This window comes from Drosophila navojoa, chromosome 4, assembly GCF_054131105.1.
Source record: "Drosophila navojoa isolate 15081-1374.11 chromosome 4, UAZ_NAV_1.0, whole genome shotgun sequence".
NCBI lineage: Eukaryota > Metazoa > Arthropoda > Insecta > Diptera > Drosophilidae > Drosophila > Drosophila navojoa.
This window is the reverse complement of record NC_142892.1, coordinates 5,604,485-5,624,596: the sequence shown is the minus strand read 5'-3', so window position 1 is coordinate 5,624,596 and position 20,112 is coordinate 5,604,485. Positions and strand designations below refer to the sequence as shown.

At 41.7% G+C, this 20,112-nt stretch overlaps 1 protein-coding gene across 5 annotated transcripts in view; it reads right to left on the bottom strand.

Annotated features, from left to right (window-relative positions):
* Rbp6 (RNA-binding protein 6) overlaps positions 1 to 20,112 on the bottom strand; it is a 195,011-nt gene that overhangs the window by 115,714 nt on the left and 59,185 nt on the right. For all 5 annotated transcript variants that reach the window (XM_018100413.2, XM_018100412.3, XM_089259885.1 and 2 more), the window contains exon 3: positions 11,286 to 11,367. In XM_018100413.2, coding sequence (XP_017955902.1) covers positions 11,286 to 11,367 — 82 coding nt within the window. The remainder of the gene's footprint in view (positions 1 to 11,285; positions 11,368 to 20,112) is intronic.

Genomic DNA, 20,112 nt, shown 5'->3' with positions numbered 1-20,112 from the left:
TTTAAAGTTTCTTAAAACTAAAAAAAAAAGTTCGGGAATCCCTAGTCAAGCGGGGGCTAAAACAACCCTTTAAATGTTTTTACAGAACATTTAGTACAACAAACAGAGACATGCAGACTAGAAGATCTAAAAACATGCACGCTGTAGTGGGTGATATAGCTGAGCCTTAAACTGAGACGGCGAGAGAGACAGAGAGAGAGAGACACAGAGAGAAAGAGTAAGGGAAGGAGAGGCAGCGACTGAGGTCTGAGTGGGTTAGGGCAAGCCAAGGGAGAGCAGGGCTGATGCTGATGCTGTGTATGGTTCAGTTTGGTTTGGTTTGGTTTGCTGTTGTCGTTGTTGCTGTTGTTGGTTCGTTCGTTTGGATTGTTGCTTGTTGAATTTTATAAAGCCGTTTCAGAATGCTAATGAGCGCACGCACAAGCTGCCAAGGTAAGCAGCAGCAGCAGCAGCCGTAGTGGCAGCTGCAGGAGGGCAGCCGTGTGGGCGTGGCAATCATGTAACACACACGCCGCAAACACGTAGCAGCTACGATTTATTACGATCTATTTAGATTTTGATCTCGGGCTTGTGGTTGCTCGAGAAAGTCCCGAGTCCAACTTTAGCATCTGTCTGCTCTTAGTTTCGATTCACTTCGATTCAATCTTAGTCAAAGTTCTTAGTCAATTTGAAATTTTCAAATCAATTCGCTGCCAGGGGAACTTGGGCAATCGATGAGAATCGCAAAGAGAGGCGCGCGCCGCGCAACAAATGACGCTCGCTCGCCCATTGATGAGTGCACAAGAGTGTTTTATGTAGAATGTACTGTTTATTGTCGCCATTTGTTGCAGCAGTCGCCTGTCAAGGCTGCACGGAGAACATTAATGGCAGCCGCAAGTCATGCCCTCAACCTTAACTAAAAACTTGGAAATGGCAGCTACAAGCACGACGGCAGGCGGCAGGCGGCAGGAGGCAGGCAGCACGACGAGCAAAGTAGCTGACGGCTAACAAAACTTTCAATCCACTGAGCGAGAGAAAGAGAGAGAGAGAGAGAGAGTGGGAGAGTGGGAGAGGGGGGCAGACGCAGTTGCTGGCGAGGAGGCACAGTAGGTGCCAGGATGACGACGAGGACGCATATTCAAATGACTTTTTCGTGTAAAAATTCAGAACAAAACAAAAGCGCCCAAACAATTGCAAAGGAATGCAACTCAAGACGAGCGCGCGAGAATGAGGCAGAGAGAGAGAGAGAGGGAGAGTGAGAGCGAGGCAGACTGACTGAGTGTGGGCGGCTGAGTTGGTTGGCTGGCTCTGGGTCTGGGCCGTGCTGAGGCACTTCTAAGCTTTGGCTACAGTCAACGTCAATCCCGCACTAACAAGCACTTGCAGCTCGGCTCGACAGGGCCCAAGACGCTGGTCCTGGCGACTCGACGATGCTTTTGTGGTGCTTCCTATCGTGTTTTGTTTTTTTTCTTTCCATTTTCTTTGCTTCCCCTCGCTTTTCATTTTTTGTTTTTGTAGCTGACCTCGTCTCAGCCACTGCTCCACGGCTCCTGCTGCTGCTGCTGCTGCTGCTGCAGCTAGCTGCTGTCGTGTGAAGTGGGGCCGCGTGCATGAAACTTTCACAAGTGGCTTCCTGCCTTGGTGCCGTGCTCGCACTTTATAAGCCTACGCCTACACACGCCCATTTTGCACGTTTTTATGCCTTTGTCTTGTTTCGTTGTCGTCGTCGCTTGTCGTCGCTGTTGTCGTTGTTGTCGTTGTCGTCGTTGTCGCTTTCCTGGGCACACCAAAATGCATCCTTGAACACGCACACTTAACTGGGCCTGCGTGAGTGCCAGGCTGCTCTGGCAGTTGAGCTACTCAAAGCGAGCCCACACAGCACCGCCACCTCCTGCCACATGGACAGACCAGACCAAAGACCAAAGTCGGGTAACCGCCTTCAAGTTGGATGCGTTCTCGTCGCTGCTTAAGAACCGCTCGCTCGCTCTCTCACCCTCACGCCCCCTACCACCCTCTCTCGCTTGGGCAGGAGGCGGCGCTGGTGCGTGCCCTTGCGTTGATATGGCAGCACGGCCCCAGCTCCTGGACTCCTCCTGGCTTGGCTATCTATGCGGGTCGTTGGTAATTTGATTAATCCAGCGAAAAAGAAAGGCGGCCATTGGTTTTACTTGCAGCACAAGGGGTTGCGCCTCCGCCTGTGTCGCAGCTCTTCAGCCTGGCTAAATATTTAAATGGCCCGGCCATTATGAAAATTTATCGATTTAGTGACAGTTTAAGGACACACATTATGGCGCCCATTTGTTATGTTTTTATGGTTCGTATGCCTGCTGCTAATGTCAATTTTGAGTGTTGCCTTCTTTTGTGACGCGGCGCAGACATTAAATTCTTCGCTTTTCTTTATACCGACATATATATGTATGTGTGTATGTGTATGTATTTCTTTTTTTCTTCCCGCTGTTGGCCAGCCTCGGCAGTGGGGCATATCATTTAGTTGGCCCCCAACGAAAAGGTAACTTTATTTTATAATTCATTTTATTATTATTATTATGTAAAAGTGCTGCGGCACAGCAATTACAATGGAGTGAGAACTCGTAAAAAGTATATACATATATACCAAGTAGCATTGGGGGCTAAAGTGTTGGTGGGCGACTAAGTGAATGCTCTGCAATTGAAGGGCAACGGCCGCGGTCTATTTATAAATATATACGTAATTACTCTAATTGATATTTATAAAATGTATTAAAATATAATTATTATAATTACGTGTATATTTATAAATAACTGTCTCAGACTAGATTCATTCACAGCACATTTAGGCTATTCATATAACAAATTTTATATCGGATTTAGAAAATTATATTCCCAAGCAACTGTATCACGCATGAGTCTTCATGACTCACAATTAAAATTCATAAGACGAAGCCATATATAAACTATAAAATTCTTTTCAGTCTGATTATTTCTGCACCTTTACTTGTTTAAATTTATTTTAAATATTTTTAAAACATATTGATTTTAAAAATATGTATACAAATTACTATAATTTGTTTAAAAATGTTATTTTTATTTATTTATTTTTTTGTTGACCATTAACTTTTAGATTATTTCTTTTAATTATAATAAATATTTTGGTTATTTATTTCTTAAAAATAATTATTGAATTTTATTAAATATTGGCGACGCCTTCATAATATTAAATATTATATATGTATCTCTATTTATTTTCAATATTTTTTATAACCCATAATTAATATTTAATTCTTGCAAAATTTAAAAATTTGCCCATTCGTTTTAATTTTTGTTACTTATTTATTTTTTATTTATTTATTTATTTATTTATTGATATATTTAATTATTTATTTATTTATTTATTCTTTTATTTATTTATTCGTTTATTTATTTATTTATTTATTTATTGAATTATTATTTTTTTTTTTTTGTATTTATTTATTATTTTTTTTATATATTTTTTTCCATTTTTTTTTTTTTTTTTATTAATAATATGCTTCAGATTAAAAGATGCATGAATCAAGCTCAAGCTGTCTATATAGAAATACTCTCTAAACTCCAACTAGATCCAAACAGAAATAGGATTTCAAGAAATAAGCTCTACAAGAGGTCAAACAATTTCAAATTCTCGACTGCAAAAACGTATTCCCACAATTTCCTAAATTTCTTCATACAACAACTAAATACCTGTTTATAAATATGTCAAAATTTGTTGAAATTTTCGTTTGGCCTGTGTCATAATTTGCCCGGCTAATTAAGAACTTTAGTTTTATATGGCAACAGCTGATGCTGAAGCTGTATACAAATGTAATATGCCCCTCTGCCTGAAAGACATAAAAAGCGAATGCGCTGGGCATACGAGTATTTTACTTTCGTTTTTGTTTTGTTGTGTGTGTGTGTGTGTGTGTGTGAGAGTTTTTTTTTCGGTTGGGCTTTCTTTATAAAACTCATGTTGAAGAACGGCAAAAATACAAAACATAAAATGCGCATAAAAACGCGCAGAAAGCGCATGAAATAATCAACAGTAACAACAATGGTGCGAGCTGATGGCAGCACACGGGTGACCAGGGGCAGCTAGAAGGGCGAGGTGGGCCAGAGAGGGGCTGCCGTTGGAGATGGGGGTCGATGGGGGTGTGAGTTGCTATTGCCGCTTGTAATGCTCAGATGAGAGTACACACACACACACACACACACACACAGACGAGTTGACAACATCCGAGTGTGCGACTGACATCTCAACAACAGCAGCAACAAACAAGAGCAAGGCAATCCCTGGGCAACACAAGCGCAGCTGACAGAGAGAGGCAATGAGAGGGGGCTGGCGGGAGGTGGCCGGTGGTGCTGTGGAGCAAACGTCCTAATGGTCTTTGGCTTCGTTTGTTACTGCTGGTGCGGCTGACTGATGTTTGCCACAGCCAACGCCATAATTAATGATGAAAAATTGCTACACACTCGCACACACACACACACACACACACACACATGGTCACATAACATATGCAGTTGAGCTGCGCTGATAGAGAGTGTGAGAAAAGCAGCAAAAACAAAAAAAGCAAAAAAAAAAAAAATATATATATATATAGCATATATATGTATATGTATGTGTACAATATATAAACCCATTTGGCATTGTGCTGCAAATTAACATGAAAAGGGCAAAGCGGCGTTGCCAAAACAGCCGTTGACCAGGCCATCGAGTGGTCAAGCCAACAGCAGCAGCAGCAGCTGGAGGAGGAGGAGGAGGAGCAGCAGGAGCAGCAGCATCCACAGGCGGTGGAGTCACACATAAAGGGCCGCATGACAAACACAAGTGAGCCACTAAAGCGTCGTGTGGACGTGGGTCTGGGGCCGATTAAATTGAGTTAATTATGGCCACGTTTTTGGATTGCTGTGGTAAGTGTAATGAGTGATTTGAAGCTGACAGCCGGCCAAGGGCAGAGAGCAAGGGCGCAAATGCCACGCCACGCCACGCCACGCCAACTATGCCCAGCCCCCTCGTTGGCCCCGTGATGAGTACCAGAAGCCTTATGGCACATCGCACACCAACAAAAGCCTCATAAATAACATTAAAGAGCTCAGCGCATGTGAATGGAAACGAAACTTATCCTAATGGCAGCTTAGCCTAAGCGCTCTAATCAAAAGCATTCTGCTGCCGATAAGCGAGATGCCAGCGGCGAAAGTAAATCCTAAATATTGCAATTATGCATGCAAAGGCAATGCGAATTGACAAAGGCAACAATTCCCATTACAATTCCAGGAAAAATAGCTGAGAAAGCAATTAAATTGATTTAATATTTATTATCATATTTTACAATTTATTTTAAGTGAATTTACGGCACTATTTATTAGACACCAGCTTAGACATTGAGGCAAGTAAACAATTATTTATTTATTATATTTAATTTTCTTTATATAAATTGGATTTAGCAATGACATGAGGCAGTCAAGAGCTTAAGCTATGCAAATATACTTGGTAGTGGTGAATGTTTAAGTCAAATGTGTGTTATATGCAGCTTTAATGTGTAAAAACTCTTCACATTTGATGCTCGCTCGTTCCCATTTGAATATAATTTTATTTCTATAAAAAATTAATCAAAAGCTGCTTAAAAATCCCAATTAACTGGCAAAGCTTCTTAGATTCACTCACATGCAGCTTTAAGCTCGAAAAGCTCTGCAGCATTTAGCTTCAATTCCCTCTACAAACAACTCTTTCAGTTTATGTATAAAAATCCCTTTCGTGCCGTTTCAATACATCTATTTATGACTCTTAACCTTAACATCGCCAATCTCTACATTATGTAAAATACACCAGTCACTCACACACACACGCACACACAGACCGAGTTGAGTGTGTAAATGTTTATAGATTCTAAACAGTTAATGGTTTTCAAAGTGTTTCGTGTTGTGTTTACTCTTCGACAAGCACTTCTTATCTAAGACCCGTTAAATTTATGTGCAGCACTGTGCAGCGCATGTTGCTTTGAATTATATCGTCGTCTCGATACAGATCCAGGTAAATTTATATACATACCCATATATAAAACATGCGCTCAGCGTCCAGCGAATAAATAAAAATACAATTTTTGGCGCGTGTAAGAAACAAAAAAAAGAGTAGGAGAAGGAGCAGTTGGAGGAGGAGGGGGAGAGAAAAAGCGAGCAAACGAACAGCAACAGCGACGATAAAGAGGTGAATGTTGCGGGCATAGTCGACGGAGGGAATGCTCTACTGGGGGTACTAAAACTATATATGAGAGGCAATAACTGTGCTGTGAGAATATCGCCAGATATCTGCTTGAAATTTGTGCTGAAGAGATGAGAAAACTTTGTGGTTACATGTGGAGTATTTTTATAGAAATATTAGATATATAGATATAGAGTATTTTTATAAAAATATAATGTTAATAGACATGGAGTATTTTTATATAAAAATAAAGGCTATAATTGTGTAATAATTTTTGTATAATATCTTCATATATATATATATATTTCGATGTCTCAACAGTTGATAACGAGTATAAAGTTTCTCCCAAGGAAGAAGCCAAAAATTTACTAAGCTCGCTCTCTTTTGGATACAGATGCATAAACGAATCCATATATGTTAGCCTTCAATCATATTTCATAGCTTAAGAGTGGCTTCATTAGCATTTTATATGATTTTTGATTTCTGCTATTGTATTTACCGCAAGAGAGACTCAAAATATGAAGGCCTAAGGGCTCACTTGTTAGCTATTAGCTATCAATGCAATATAAAAGCAGATCATGATTGCAGATCTTCTATAGTACTAGAGTGTATTCAAGCCACTAGGTTTCATTCCATTTCCCATTTACAGTCGATTTGCCGCTATCAGATCAATGCGAATCAGCTGAACAAACGTCCTTACTTTACCTAATGCACAGTTTCAACTTTCACTTCCATACTGCCTCTTCTCTCTTCTGTTCACAACCTTTTCCCCACCCCTTCTCATGTGCAATTAAATAAAATTCTAATTTATTGCTTAAGCACTATGCACAATAATATTCACATTGTCTCTTTATGCGCGTTGACAGCAATTTCAGGTAAACTTTCGACGGCGTTGCAAGCTGCATGAGAAATGTGTTAGGCCTTGACCTTTTCGGGTAAGGGCATGGCAAAACATTAACAAGAGAAAGAAAAATTTAACTTAATTGCCATTCACAAAAATGCGTGAGAGGTGGCAAATGCCCTCCACGTGGAGCACCCGAGCCCCAGCACCAACTGGCCCCAGCCCCTAAATGCCTGGCAGTCATAAAGGGGTGCTATATTTGTTGTTTCTCTTGTTGATGTTGTTGCTGTTGCTGCTTTCGGGCGTATTTTGTGGGCTTGCTTGTGGTTGTTGGCACCGGGTCTCCGGGTCTCCGGGTCTCTGCGTTTGGCGTGCGTGCGCCGTGCGATATAATTTATGTTTCAATAACTTTCCAAACTCATTGAAAAGTCGCTTATGTTTGCTTCAATGGTGGCAGGCAACAACAACAACAACAACAACAACAACAATGCGCATGAGAAGAATGTTAAAAGTACAACAATAAATTGTTTGGATTTACTTATGCTGCTGCTGCTGCTGCTGTTGGAGAGGGCGTGTTTGGGGGCTGGAGGCGCTGCTACAGCTGCCATTTGCCATTTTACTCAATTTTTATTGTTGTTGCACTTCAGCGACCCGCTTTGTCTCTGCTGCCACAACAACAACAACAGCAAGAACTCGCTTAAGTTGCAAAAGTTTTGCTATTTTTTTGTAGCTCCCAGCACCCGCTCTATCTAATGCCTCCGCTTGAATGTGTTTTGTTTGCCATTTGCTTTGCTCTGTGAGCTGCTTTTTCTCTTCTTTCATTTCTTTTTCTGTTATTTATTCCAGTTGCTGTTGCTCTTGTTGTTGTTGTTGTTGTTGTTATTCTGTTTTCATTTTGTGCTTTTAAATTTATTTGCAAGTTTTCTAATTTGTACTTCACTCCATTTTATTGTAATATACAATCTCATTTGCACACAGATAGAGATGGAGAGAGAGAGAGAGAGAGAGAGAGAGTGAGTGAGATGGAGAGAGTGAACAAAAGTGCCGCCTGCCATATCTGTGTGTGGCGCATGTATCTCAATCTATCTGACTGCTTGTTCTATCTAAGCCAGCAACAGGCGAGAGGCAGGAGCAGGAGGAGGAGAAGGAGGAGGAGGAGGAAGTGGAAGAGGAGTCTGCCTAGTCGCATGCAATGCTTTCTTTGCCAGCGGTAAAATGTCTGCCCTGGTGCGCATATTTATTAACCGCACTGTTGACTCTCGCTGCGGCGCCACCAGCAACAGCAACAACAGCAACAACAACAGCTACAACTTAGTGTGCAGCTTGTTGCCCGTTGTCGTTGCTGTTGCTCTCAGTTTGAATTTTGTTGTCGCACCTTTTCAGGAATTCTGTTTACATTTATTACTTTGCGCAAGTTTAAGTGAAAAATTTCCATAAACATTCTTTTAAGCGACATAAAGTTTTTATTAAATTTTGCTAGAAATCCCTGACACGATGATATCAGCAGCGACAACGACAACGGCAACGGCAACGGCATCGAGAACGATGCTGGCTACAAATAGAGCTGCGGAATTTACAAGCAACAACTACCCGTAGAGCCCGTAGATTTCATCAGACACAGCCTCAGACTCAGACTCAGACTCAGCTCCAGCCTCAGCAGCAGCCTCGCTGTCCTCGCTGTCCTCGTTGCTGTTAAGACAGCAGCCAATGGCGTTGCCTGCTTTGGGAATCAGTGGAGTTGTTACTGTAGCTGCTCCTGCTCCGGCTGCTGCTGTCGCTGCTGCACGCAGTTCATAAAAATTTTGCCAGCCAACGTGACATGCACAAAGGCAAAGGACACATGGCAGCAACAGCAGCAGCAGCAACAACAGCAGCACTCACAGCTGTAGTTGGAGAATGTGGCATAAAGTTTTGCACAGCCGAGGCGCCGGCTTGTTAACCTGAGTGGAGCAGCTGCCAACCCATTCAGCGGCGCACAGGACATTAGATGAAATTCAATTAAAACAAGGATGTATTTCGCTTACGGCATACCAGCTGCCAGCACTTCTTAAAAAGCAACTAAGATAAGAGCGAGAGAGAGAGGGGAAAAAAAATAAAAGAAAGGGCAAGGAATGCGCTTAACTTTTCGCACGCGCTACGCTTAGCGTGTGCTCACATTGCGCATACGCCACGTGCGCCGCCATAAAACGCTTAATTTGAGTGACAGACACACACACGCACGCACACACGCACACGCATGCACACATACAAAGTCGTTAAGTTCATTTACAAGCTGTCATTGTTGCTGCTTCCGCTGCTGCTGCTGCTGCTGCTCGTGATTATCGCAGCTCAAATTCAATTGCAATTGACTCATTAAACGCCGCTCATTATTCATACCGTCCGCAAAAACCAGCTAATTTACGTTAAGCATTTTTGAATAAGGTCAGCAGCAACAACAACGAGTACAAAAATTAATACAAAAAAGTAATGAAAGGGCGGCCTGATTGAGCGGGGCGTGGCTGTGGAGGGTGGTCTCGGTGCAGTCAACCAAAAGCTGATCGAAACCGCAACAAATGACAAACGATTCGAATAAACACAACACACGGCAGCACGCACGACAAGCAGAGACAGTTGCAACAGGAGAAAGAGAGGGAGACAGAGAGAGACGAGGGTATCTGCATCACACACACACACTCATATATCATGTGGACTCAACAAGAAAAAAAATGGAGGGGAAAATCAATGAAAATGAAAACCAATTAGCGGTTAACCAAACTGTTCAAATTTGGAAATGGATGCAGTCGCGCATGGTCATAAACAACAACAACAACAACAAGCAGAGCAAAAACGGATATGGAAATTTGTAGTCGAAAGAGCAAAGCAGAGCAGAGAGTAGCTGAGAAGAGAGAGGAGCGTCAATAACAAAAGCTGGAAAGGTAAACGCGGTCACCGAGATTTACCAGAATAATAATCAAAGTCTGGTCAGATAGCCAAACGCAAGGCATGAAAACAATTACAGTGCTATACATGTACATATGATATCTCTGCTTCTTCTATCCCCTTTTTTCTGCTGTAAATTGAATATATGGGAATAGAAATCGATACGGAACGGGTAAAAAATAGATATGAGAGCTAGGAATGCTGGAAACGGGTAGAGAAAGGAGTTGGGAATGGACTTTGTTGACGCTGCTTGAGCTGAGATGAGTAGGGTTGCCTTAAAGCTGCTCTATAGAGAGCAGCTCCTATAAAAAGGAGAGAAAGATTTCATATTACTCTTTCACTATTTACTTCAAATTAGACTTCCTATGCGTAATCCAACGAACAGCTAGACGAATCTTGTACAAATATACTCTCTTTCCATTCGTGAACGAGTATAGCTAGCTTGGCTCACTTCTGAGTTGCCCCCACTACAGCTGCAGGTCATTTGAATAAATTCCGTTTGCATTTCAAAGCCTTGACTAACCCTGAAACTAGTTTCAATAAGCAATGTTTTCAATTATGTTTTAAAACTTGCTTCAAATTTTTATTTACAGCACTTCAAGCCAACTTTAAAGCAGGCCAAAAGTCAATTAATGAATTACTTAAAAAAAAAAAATAAAATAAAATAAAACTGCCAAAATTTGTGAGGTCAAATTTAGGAACATAAATTCAAATATTTTTAGCATTGCAAAAAAATCAAAATAATATCTCTACACATAATAAAATATTTTGTTGACTCGTGTAAAAATTTATTTATTAAATTTCATTTATTGCATACAATTTATTATTTATGATAATAATTTTTAGCTCTGTCGAACTGCAGCTAAAAAATAGACAAAGCGAAAACTGAGTTGCGTCAGATTTGTAGTAGCAAAAGTTTTCATACTGAAATATCTTTGATTGCCAAAATGTGAAAAGTGAAGGTAAAAGCTTTACGTTCGAGTTGAGTGAACTTCTTGCTAAGTTGCAAATTATATAATTTGAGTTGTTTGCAAAGTAGTGCACTAAACAAATTTCAATCTAGCTATGGAGTCGCAGCCAATTATGAAATTAGTTTAGTAATTTACTTTAAGCTGAATTTAGATAGAGTTTCTGATATTGGAAATAGCCACAACACAGTCTTCTATAAAGTGAAAGCCAGCAATCAGCAGAGAGAATCAATCCAGGCTTCTATATACAAACGCAGGCAGATCTCAAGCTTAGGTATAAGACTCCCCTGCTTCATTTACTTCTTAAGAAACCTAAGAAATTTCCACTTAGACTTCATCTTAAACTCTTTCACAGCACACAAACAAATTTTGGATGTCTTGAACTCACCTGGATCTGCGTGTCGTGGGATCCTTCATGACCATTGCCTCAGAGATATCGCCGTAGCGTCCAAAATAATCGCGTAAGCTCTCTGCAAATAAAAACAAAAGCAACAGGATGAAACAACAACAAGAAGCAACAGTAACTGTGGTAAATAATCAATAAGCGAAAGTTTATGAAATGTCAGGGAGCAGTCATCAAAAACGGACGAGCAGCAGGAAGAGGAGCAGTAACTCCAGCCAGCAGAATCAGCGCCTGGCAAAAGTTACTAATTTTTGTTACGGTCTTCATAAAAATTCGCGCGCGCGTTTGCCCTCATAAATAAATGACGTCGTCTGTGGCACACACAAGCGCCAATAAACCCCAACTCCAAAGCCAATTGCTGGACATTATTCACATGCACACGCTTCAAGGCTCAACAAAAACCAACAGGACGACGGGGGGAAAAAAAAACCAAATACTGAAACGAGCGAAAAGCGAAAAACTCATGCCGTGCCGCCTCTTTGGCACTTGCACAGAAACAGAGAGAGAGAGAGGGAGAGAGAGGGAGAGAGGGGGGAGACTGGGAGAGTGGGTGGGTCGAGTGTGGGGAGATCCAGCCTCTGCCATGGCAGCTGTTGTCTGCGGTTTTGCCAAGCTAATCTGGCAGAGCAGAGCGCTGAGCGCTGAGCGCAGAGTCCTGCCGAGCGCACTTCAGTGGCACGTACGCACACAGACGCAAACGCTGAAGTTGTTTCAACAAAATTGCCAGACAAACAGCACGGCAGTTGGGGGTGGGCCAGGGCCAGGGCATGATGGGCTCAGGCTAACAGTTCGGCTGCGATTTAATGCAGCAAAAAGCCGATAAAGTCATCTGCTGCCAGAGCTGGCAAAGAAATACCCTAATCCAGTCGACGGGCTGCTAGCGCATGGCGTCATAAATTCAAACTACAATAAAAATTCAATAAAACAAACAATTTTTTTTTTGTTCTTCTTGTGTTGCCTCTACCACAGCAGCAGTGGCGGGAGCAGCGGGGCAACAGCAACTAGTTGCGCTTGCCACATTCTGCGGATCGGCCGGGGTGCATGCAACGCGCCGTCGAAATGCGTCGCGTGATTTACATAAGTATGCACAATAATTATGAACAATAAAAAACAATTTGTTTGCTTATGACAGTTTTCGTTGGCCATAAATAACAGCAGCAACTGGCGTAAATGCAGGCAGAGAGAGACAGAGTGAGAGAGAGAGAGAGAGAGAAAGGCAAGTGCAGCTATGCGTGTGTGGCATGTAAATTGATGACCAAGTAGGCAAGTGCCAGAGAGAGAGGGAGATAGCCTCAACTGCTGCTCTGTACTACGGTACGTATGTGTAATGTGGCATGCTACACTCTAAGTTTTAATGGGGCGGTTCGCTCGACATTTCCACCTGGAATGAAACGCCAATTAGGCCCAGGTGTAGAACAACTTTCTATTGCAAGTAGCTGAAGGAGTTGCGCCTGTTCGGGCAAGTCGCGTGCTATAGATTCATGAATGTTTTGTTTGCCTGTGCTAGCGACCATTCACTTATTCACACTGAATATGCACTTTATAATATGCGAACTCATGACGTTTAGCGCTGTGAGAGGTGTTGGCGGAGTTGTAGCTTGAATGCGAGCCAACATTTCAATTGGATTTATTAGCTGAGTTAGTATTATAGTATTGTAAAATAGATGAGGAGTCATAGCTTCCTTTTCCTTATTATATCAGGGAAGCTAAGCTCTTATCTCTTAATGTAGTATATTATTGGAATGCTTTGTAATGTGTAGGTAAAAAGTGCAGTAATAGTCTTGAGATCTAGTAGAAGAACTGGAGTTGCGGCTATGTTATTAACATAGCTCTGTTAATAGCATAGCGTAGTGCTCTAGCTTGAAACATTAGTTATATTCAATTTATTTTATAAAATTTATTTAAATAGAAATATCCATAGCAGACCAATCAACTTTTTAAAGATTTGCAATTATTATATAGATATTTTATAACTTGGCGAAAATCAATCACAAGACTGTCAACTTCATTCTCTCTCTCTTTCTCTCTCTCACTCTCTGAATCTCTACCTCTCTCACTCTCTCTCTCTCTCTTTCTTTCTATCACTCTCTGTCTCTCTACCTCTCTCTCTCTCTCTACCTCTCTCTTTCTCTCTCTCTCTCTCACTCATATGCATAGTATATCTTCCTAGCAAACTTTTAAAGCTTCACTTCTTCTGGCATTGTTCACTCGATGTGTTGCAACAGATTTGAATTGTGAATCCATTGCGAGCATCTGTCATATATCCGCACCATTCACGCATATCACATATGCCAAAATGGAAAATCGTATATACGCAAACAGCTGCCAACAGTTACCCATCCTCTCTCTCTCTCCCACTCATTCACTCGCTCAGTCGCTCTCTTTTTGTTGGTTTCTTGCAGTGTGTGCAGAGCTCATAACTCAATCAACTGCCCGAAATTAACTGTCCGTCAACCTTTCATTTACCTTTCTAACCCACTTTGTCGCTGTTGCTGCTGCTGCTCCTGCTCCTGCTGCTGCTGCTCCTACTCCTGCTGTTGCTGCTGGGCACTGCAAAACTCGTCGTTTTATAGAGCGACAGCCATTTCGCATACCCAAATACCTTTCCGCCCAATTAACCATTTCACATTTCTCTCAGTGCACAGCTGCCCCCTCGCCCGCCCACCACACAGACCGCCTCCTGCCACAGCTCGTGTGCATTGCATCGCTTTGTTCGCTGTCGTCCGTTGCGACGCTCATTTTTGAGTGACAGCTGCAAAGTTTGTTTTGCATTTCATATTTGCGTGCGTGCTCGCTCTCTCTCTCACACACACTACCTCCCTCTCTCTCTGTGTGTGTGTGTGTGTGCTGTGGCAACTGTCACTTGACCGGCTGTCAGCGTTACGCCCAACCCCACGGCCAGCGCCCCCCTGGCCCACCCGCATCCAGAGCCAATAAAAAGCTAGCAAACAAAATAAATGCGCACATGCATAAAGTGTAAATGCGAATAAAAGCGCAGAAAACAATAATAAAAAAATAAATAAATAAAAATATATACAAATGAAGAATGACAAAAAAAAGGAAACAAAAAGTGGACAACAAATTAAAACGCGGCCAACATAAAATTAAAATTTATTTGCTACAACAACAACGAAAAAAGTATAAAGAACAGTGTTTGTGTATATAAAATAGAAGAGAGTGAAAGAGTGAGAGAGAGAGAGACAAGTGGGTGGCAGGGCAACAAAGTGGCAACAACGACAACAACAACCAAATATATTGTTGTAACGAAGGCAGAAGCCAAACTTGGATTTAATTAAAATGTTTACCACAGTCATTTCATTTTCATAGCCAGCAAACATAAATTTTGAAACGTACAGCCACAACAACAACAACAGCAGCAGCAGCGATGGCAACCACAAGCGAAACAGCTGCAAGAAAATGCCCCAAAAAACCATTAAACTTGGCCCAGCACAACATTCACACAAACACACACACACACACATACACTCACGCACGCACACACTCTATAAGTGTATATAAATACCGTTATAGAGCCAACTCTCAATTTAGCCAATTTTGATTGTTGCATTCGGTAAACAGAATTTGCCTGCCAAAACAAAAATGAAATAAATTTGCAGGTAATTAGTTCAAGCAGCTACCAGACACACACACACACACACCCAGAGCCACTCATACACCCACTCACTCACACACACACACACACATGCTTAATGTCAGCATTTATACCAAATCCATTTAGTAAAATTATTTATAAGAAAAGTCAACTCAAGTCCAACCCTCACATTGGCAAACCCAAATCCGAATCCCGTTTGCGGTTGCAGGCATATTAACCCCTTAACGTTACAACGGCAATCCCAGCGCAGGCAGCCACCTCACCCATCCCCCAACTCCCTCTCTCTCTTTCTGTTACCCCTCTCACATGGTTGTATGTCAAAAGCACAATGCTGAAACCATAAATTTATGTGCTTTCTATTGTTTTTGCCAAAGAAAGCGGAAGTTGTGTGTTTTCTGTGACGCAGCTAAGCCAGCAAGCAACAAAAACACCAGCAAACAACACCAGCAGCAGCAGCAACAGCAACAGCAACAACAACAATCCGAAACAAAGCAAAATCCATAGAGTGAACCCTTTCGAACAGCAAGTCGAACACGAAATATTCTTGTGATGGGGTTAGTCTCTCCTCTCACACTGATTATGCTTATATAAGCTATATGATAATCGTATTAGCTGAATGGCTGATCTTAAATGACTAGATATATCTTGGCGCATACTCATGTTGGCTTGAGGAACTTGAACTTGACAAATCTTAAGCTAACTGCATATATGATACGATGTTACTCACATGAATCAACTTTGCATATCAATTGCTAAGAAAGGGACCCAGGCTTTAGTTCTTATATAGAACAACTTTTTGACTTTGAACTAACTATAATGCAACTTCGTTTTGTGGAATAAGATTATAATGGCTAAGCATACGATAAACCTTATCACTATGGCAATTTCCAATGACTAAATCATATACTTAGCTTAATCAACTGAATTGATTATGCAATGAAATCAACTCAAATCAAAAAGTTGTTTTATGATAAGTGAAATAAGCAATACATATATTTAACAACAAATTAACAAACTTAGTACTCCCTAATATCATGTTCAAAGACTTTTGTATATAATACTTGATGATATGAAAGACAATGACATTAATACGTAGAACAGCAAGAAAGAGTATCATAATTAGAGCTCCACAATAGACTATAGAACTCTCCTCAAAACAAAATGCAAAAGGCAAGGAATTATACACTAAAATATATACATATGTCTTATATATATAGATGTAGAAAGATCACAGATATTCCTATCATAATGCTCAACATAGCGCCAATACCCTAAAGGCAGCGCATGAAAAGGTGTGCGCTAAGGGATTTCAATCAATTGTGAACCAAGGCAAAAAAAAAAAGAAAACGAAAACAACAACAAAAAACTAAAGCTCTGCTCTCGGCCTGTTTTGTTTGAAAACGCAAATTGCTATTTTGTCTACACACACACACACGCACACACAGAGACAGACAGAGATAGATAGAGATAGAGTGAGAGAGCGAATGCTGTGCCTGTTGTAACACATCCCGTGCCGTGTGGCATCATTTTTCATGCGCTCGAACAACTTTTGACAAAGGTCGGTCAAGCGAGTCTTAAAAACTTTGCGACAAGACAACGCACGTTTCATCTCTTGTTGCCAGCCACGCCCACCGCCGCCCACCGCACACACACACACACACATACAGTGGCATCTGCATCGGCGTCTCGCTGCCAGCAGCTTTCGCTTAGTGAATTACGTCGACTTTAAGGGGTTAAAGTTCAGGCCAGTGAGCGCTACCGGGTAACAGTTGTCGCCGTTGGCTCTTGGCCCTAAGCCGTAAATAATAATATTTAGACAAAGGCACCGTCCAACCGCCCAACCGCCCAGCCACCCAAGTAAAAGTAAAAAGTAAATCCCGCAACTTTCCCGCACTGACATTTTGATGCCCTAAATCCATTAGGAAAATTGTTGAAATTTAACACTTGATAAGTCGCTGGATGATATTATCTTAAACTGAATTTAGTTCCCAAGCAAACTTTGTGATTATCAGCAAAAATATTTAAGAATATTTCAATTGCTCCTCAGCTGCAGAAACATATTTTTATTTTATTTTATTTTTTTTTTTTATATATTTTATTTAGCTTTTTTCTCCCAAGAAACGCACAAACTTTTCAAATAGTCAGAGCTCCCTGAGGTTTTTTTTCTGAAATTTATAGGCCCCAGCGGCACTATAATGCCAACAGCAGCCAAAGAAAACAAACGGCTAGAAAAGGCTGCTGTCAGGACGTATTTGCTGAAAATTAAATTACAAATATATTTATATAAACATAGAAATTCCTATGAATTTAGCAAGCTCAAACGCCTTTCTGCACTTAAGAAATTTGTGCTGCATCCGTAAATGTTTTCTTTGCATATAGCAAACTTCCGCTTCCCCTCTCCCACTCTCACTCTCTCTCTCTCCCACTTTCTCTCTCTCTTGAAAATCTTTGCGTATTTAAATAAAAAAATTTCGAATTGATAAACAATAAGAAATTGGATTAGCCATTAGTATGAATGCCACGTCACGCACCTGGCCATAGCCCCCAGCCCATCCCATGCACATACACACACACACATCTACAGTTGTTTACAGGCGTCGACATTTTGTTAGCTCTTCGCCTGCAGATTCCACGAAAGTTGGGCTAAGAAATTTGCCTAAGTTGGCGCGATTTATGGATAGAAAAGTCATAAACTTATGGATTTACCTTTTTGACTTATGCAGCACTTACGATAATTGCATTGAACTGTGCGAATCGCAGAGAGAGGCGCACAACTTTACATAATTTATGGGAGGCCTGACTGGCTGACTGGGCTGACTTGGCTGGTCCGCTGTCTGGTTCAAAGTTGAGACGACGCACAAATTAAAATCAACGCACAAAATGATTGATGAATGGACCGGAAGAGGGCGAGAGGAGCGACCGAGCGAAAACTGTGGGCCGGCCTTTTGTTTTAATAGTTTATATGGGAATTGAAGACATTGGCAGGACGTGGCAGTTGCGTCGCTCCGATAACCGATGTTGCCCGAGAGCCCACCCAAAGAAAAAACAATGGGGTCATACAGACACACACACACATATATACATATATAGTATATACTTATGCGTATAAATAGCACAAGGTAAACGGCGCTGCGGCGCTAACCAAATAGAATGTCAAAAATCAAAGTCCAAGCCAAAGTGCTTGGGAAAACAAAAGCCAAACACAAGTCGCTGGCTAAACAAAAGGTGGCCAAAAACTTTCGCACAAAGGCGAAAGCAAAAACTTTCAGTCAAGTGAGCGAAGGCCTGCTTATCTACCAAAGATATATACCCCCATAGATCCTCAAACCCTAGAAAGAGACAGAGAGGGAGAGTGTGTGGAGTGTAGAGATAGCTCAACCCGAGACGTGGGCGCATCAAAAGCATGCTAATGTCCAGCTCTGGCCGCAACGCCCCGGCCCCGGCTGAGGGCGAAGGTGAAGTCAAGCACGAAAAAAGGGTCAAGAAATGAAAGCTTAGAGAGCTCTGAGCTCTGATATGCGAATCAATTGATTTTGAGCCGTAACCAGAGAACTAAAAGGTGCCTCGATTGGGTTACGTATTGAAGCAGTGATAGGGAGTTTGGCGCGGACGGGGGGCGGAGCTGGCGGAAAATGCAAAGTTTGTTTTTGCGAATGCAGTCGAATGGAATAAATTTTTGCGCAGCGCAGGTAAATCGTCGTGGAAATCACTGAAGGCAAATTAAAAAGTAACTGACAAAAGAAAGCGTAAAGCGAATATAGAGAGAGGGCAGAGGGGAAATCCAGCTCGCTCGCTCACTCTCGGGTGGACAAGTCAAGTCAATAAATGGCATAAGTAAGAGTCGAACAAAATGGTCAAGCGTGGCGAATGAACTGTCGAGAGGGAGATTGAGAGTTGGACTGGAAGTGCGGGGGTGGGGGTGGGGAGGGCTCTCTTTTTGATATACGCATGTTTTGGGGTGCCAATAAACCAAAAATGGGACGTAAATGAAGCCGCCTTTTGTATTACATATACATATACATACACATACATATATTTGTATATATTTGCGTCAGACCTGAAGCTGCTAAGGATTTCCTTATAAATTATTGTGAATTTATGCGAATCATTTCCAGTCGGATTGCGCTCAGCCGCCATGGATTTTAACTTTATAATTGAATCCATTACTTAAGGAACGTGCAGCAGGCGTCTTGCCAAGATTTCGATGTATTAAAGTGTTGGCAGGCGGCAACTCTTGCTGGAGTTAACCAACAGCTAACCAGCCCCCCAAGCCCCGACGCCCCGAAGCCCTCGAACCAACCAAATCTCAAGAAAGCTGGAGAAGGAGATGAGAAAGAAAGAAGCAGAAAAGCACACAGCAGCAGAAGCAGAAGCAACAACACTGATTGCCAATTGGTGGGCGTGGTGCAAGGCCAGGGGCAGGAGCAGGGGCAGGAGCTGGTGGAGGGGCGAATTAAGTTTTTGGTTTGTTGGCTACACAAAAACCTCGAAATAAGTTTTAATTACGGGCATATGATGGTGGCCGATAATACGATGCGCGAGCGAGAGAGTCAGCGGGAGAGCGAGAGGGCGAGAGAGCAGCAAAAGTTTTGCAGCCAAGGCAACCGGCGTCGAAGCCGTTGACTGACTGAAAAATTCTATTATAATTAATAGCAGAAAATTATAAAATTAATGCAAGACACACACACACACACAGCCACACAAACAAACACACGCACACACACACTTACACACACTAAATTGGATTCATTAAAAATGAAGTGGGTTTGCGAGCGAAAGGCTTATCCCAAACAAATTAAAAATGCTCCAAAAAACGCAGAGAGCCAGCGCAAAGATGGACCCAAGGCCGGGCAAAGGTTTGAGCCAGCATAAACCTAAGGGGTTAGACCGGGCTAACAATGGTAATAATAATCGAATCTATAGAAACGCCAACTTAATGTAATGAGCAAATGGATTAGAGCCTGATTTCAGTTGCCCAAACCATTTGAATAAATGATGGCTGGCAAAGCAGCTGGCAAATTTGACCAAATTTCGTTACCCTTTGCCCTAAACCCTTGGTGAAAGGGTTGCGCGGCGACAGCTGATCAAATTGGAGCTTACATAGATTTGTCGATGAATATATATGACTAGATTGAAATAAGGCGAAAAAATACTTGCAATGTAAATCTATGTATTAAATATATTATATTATGACTTAAT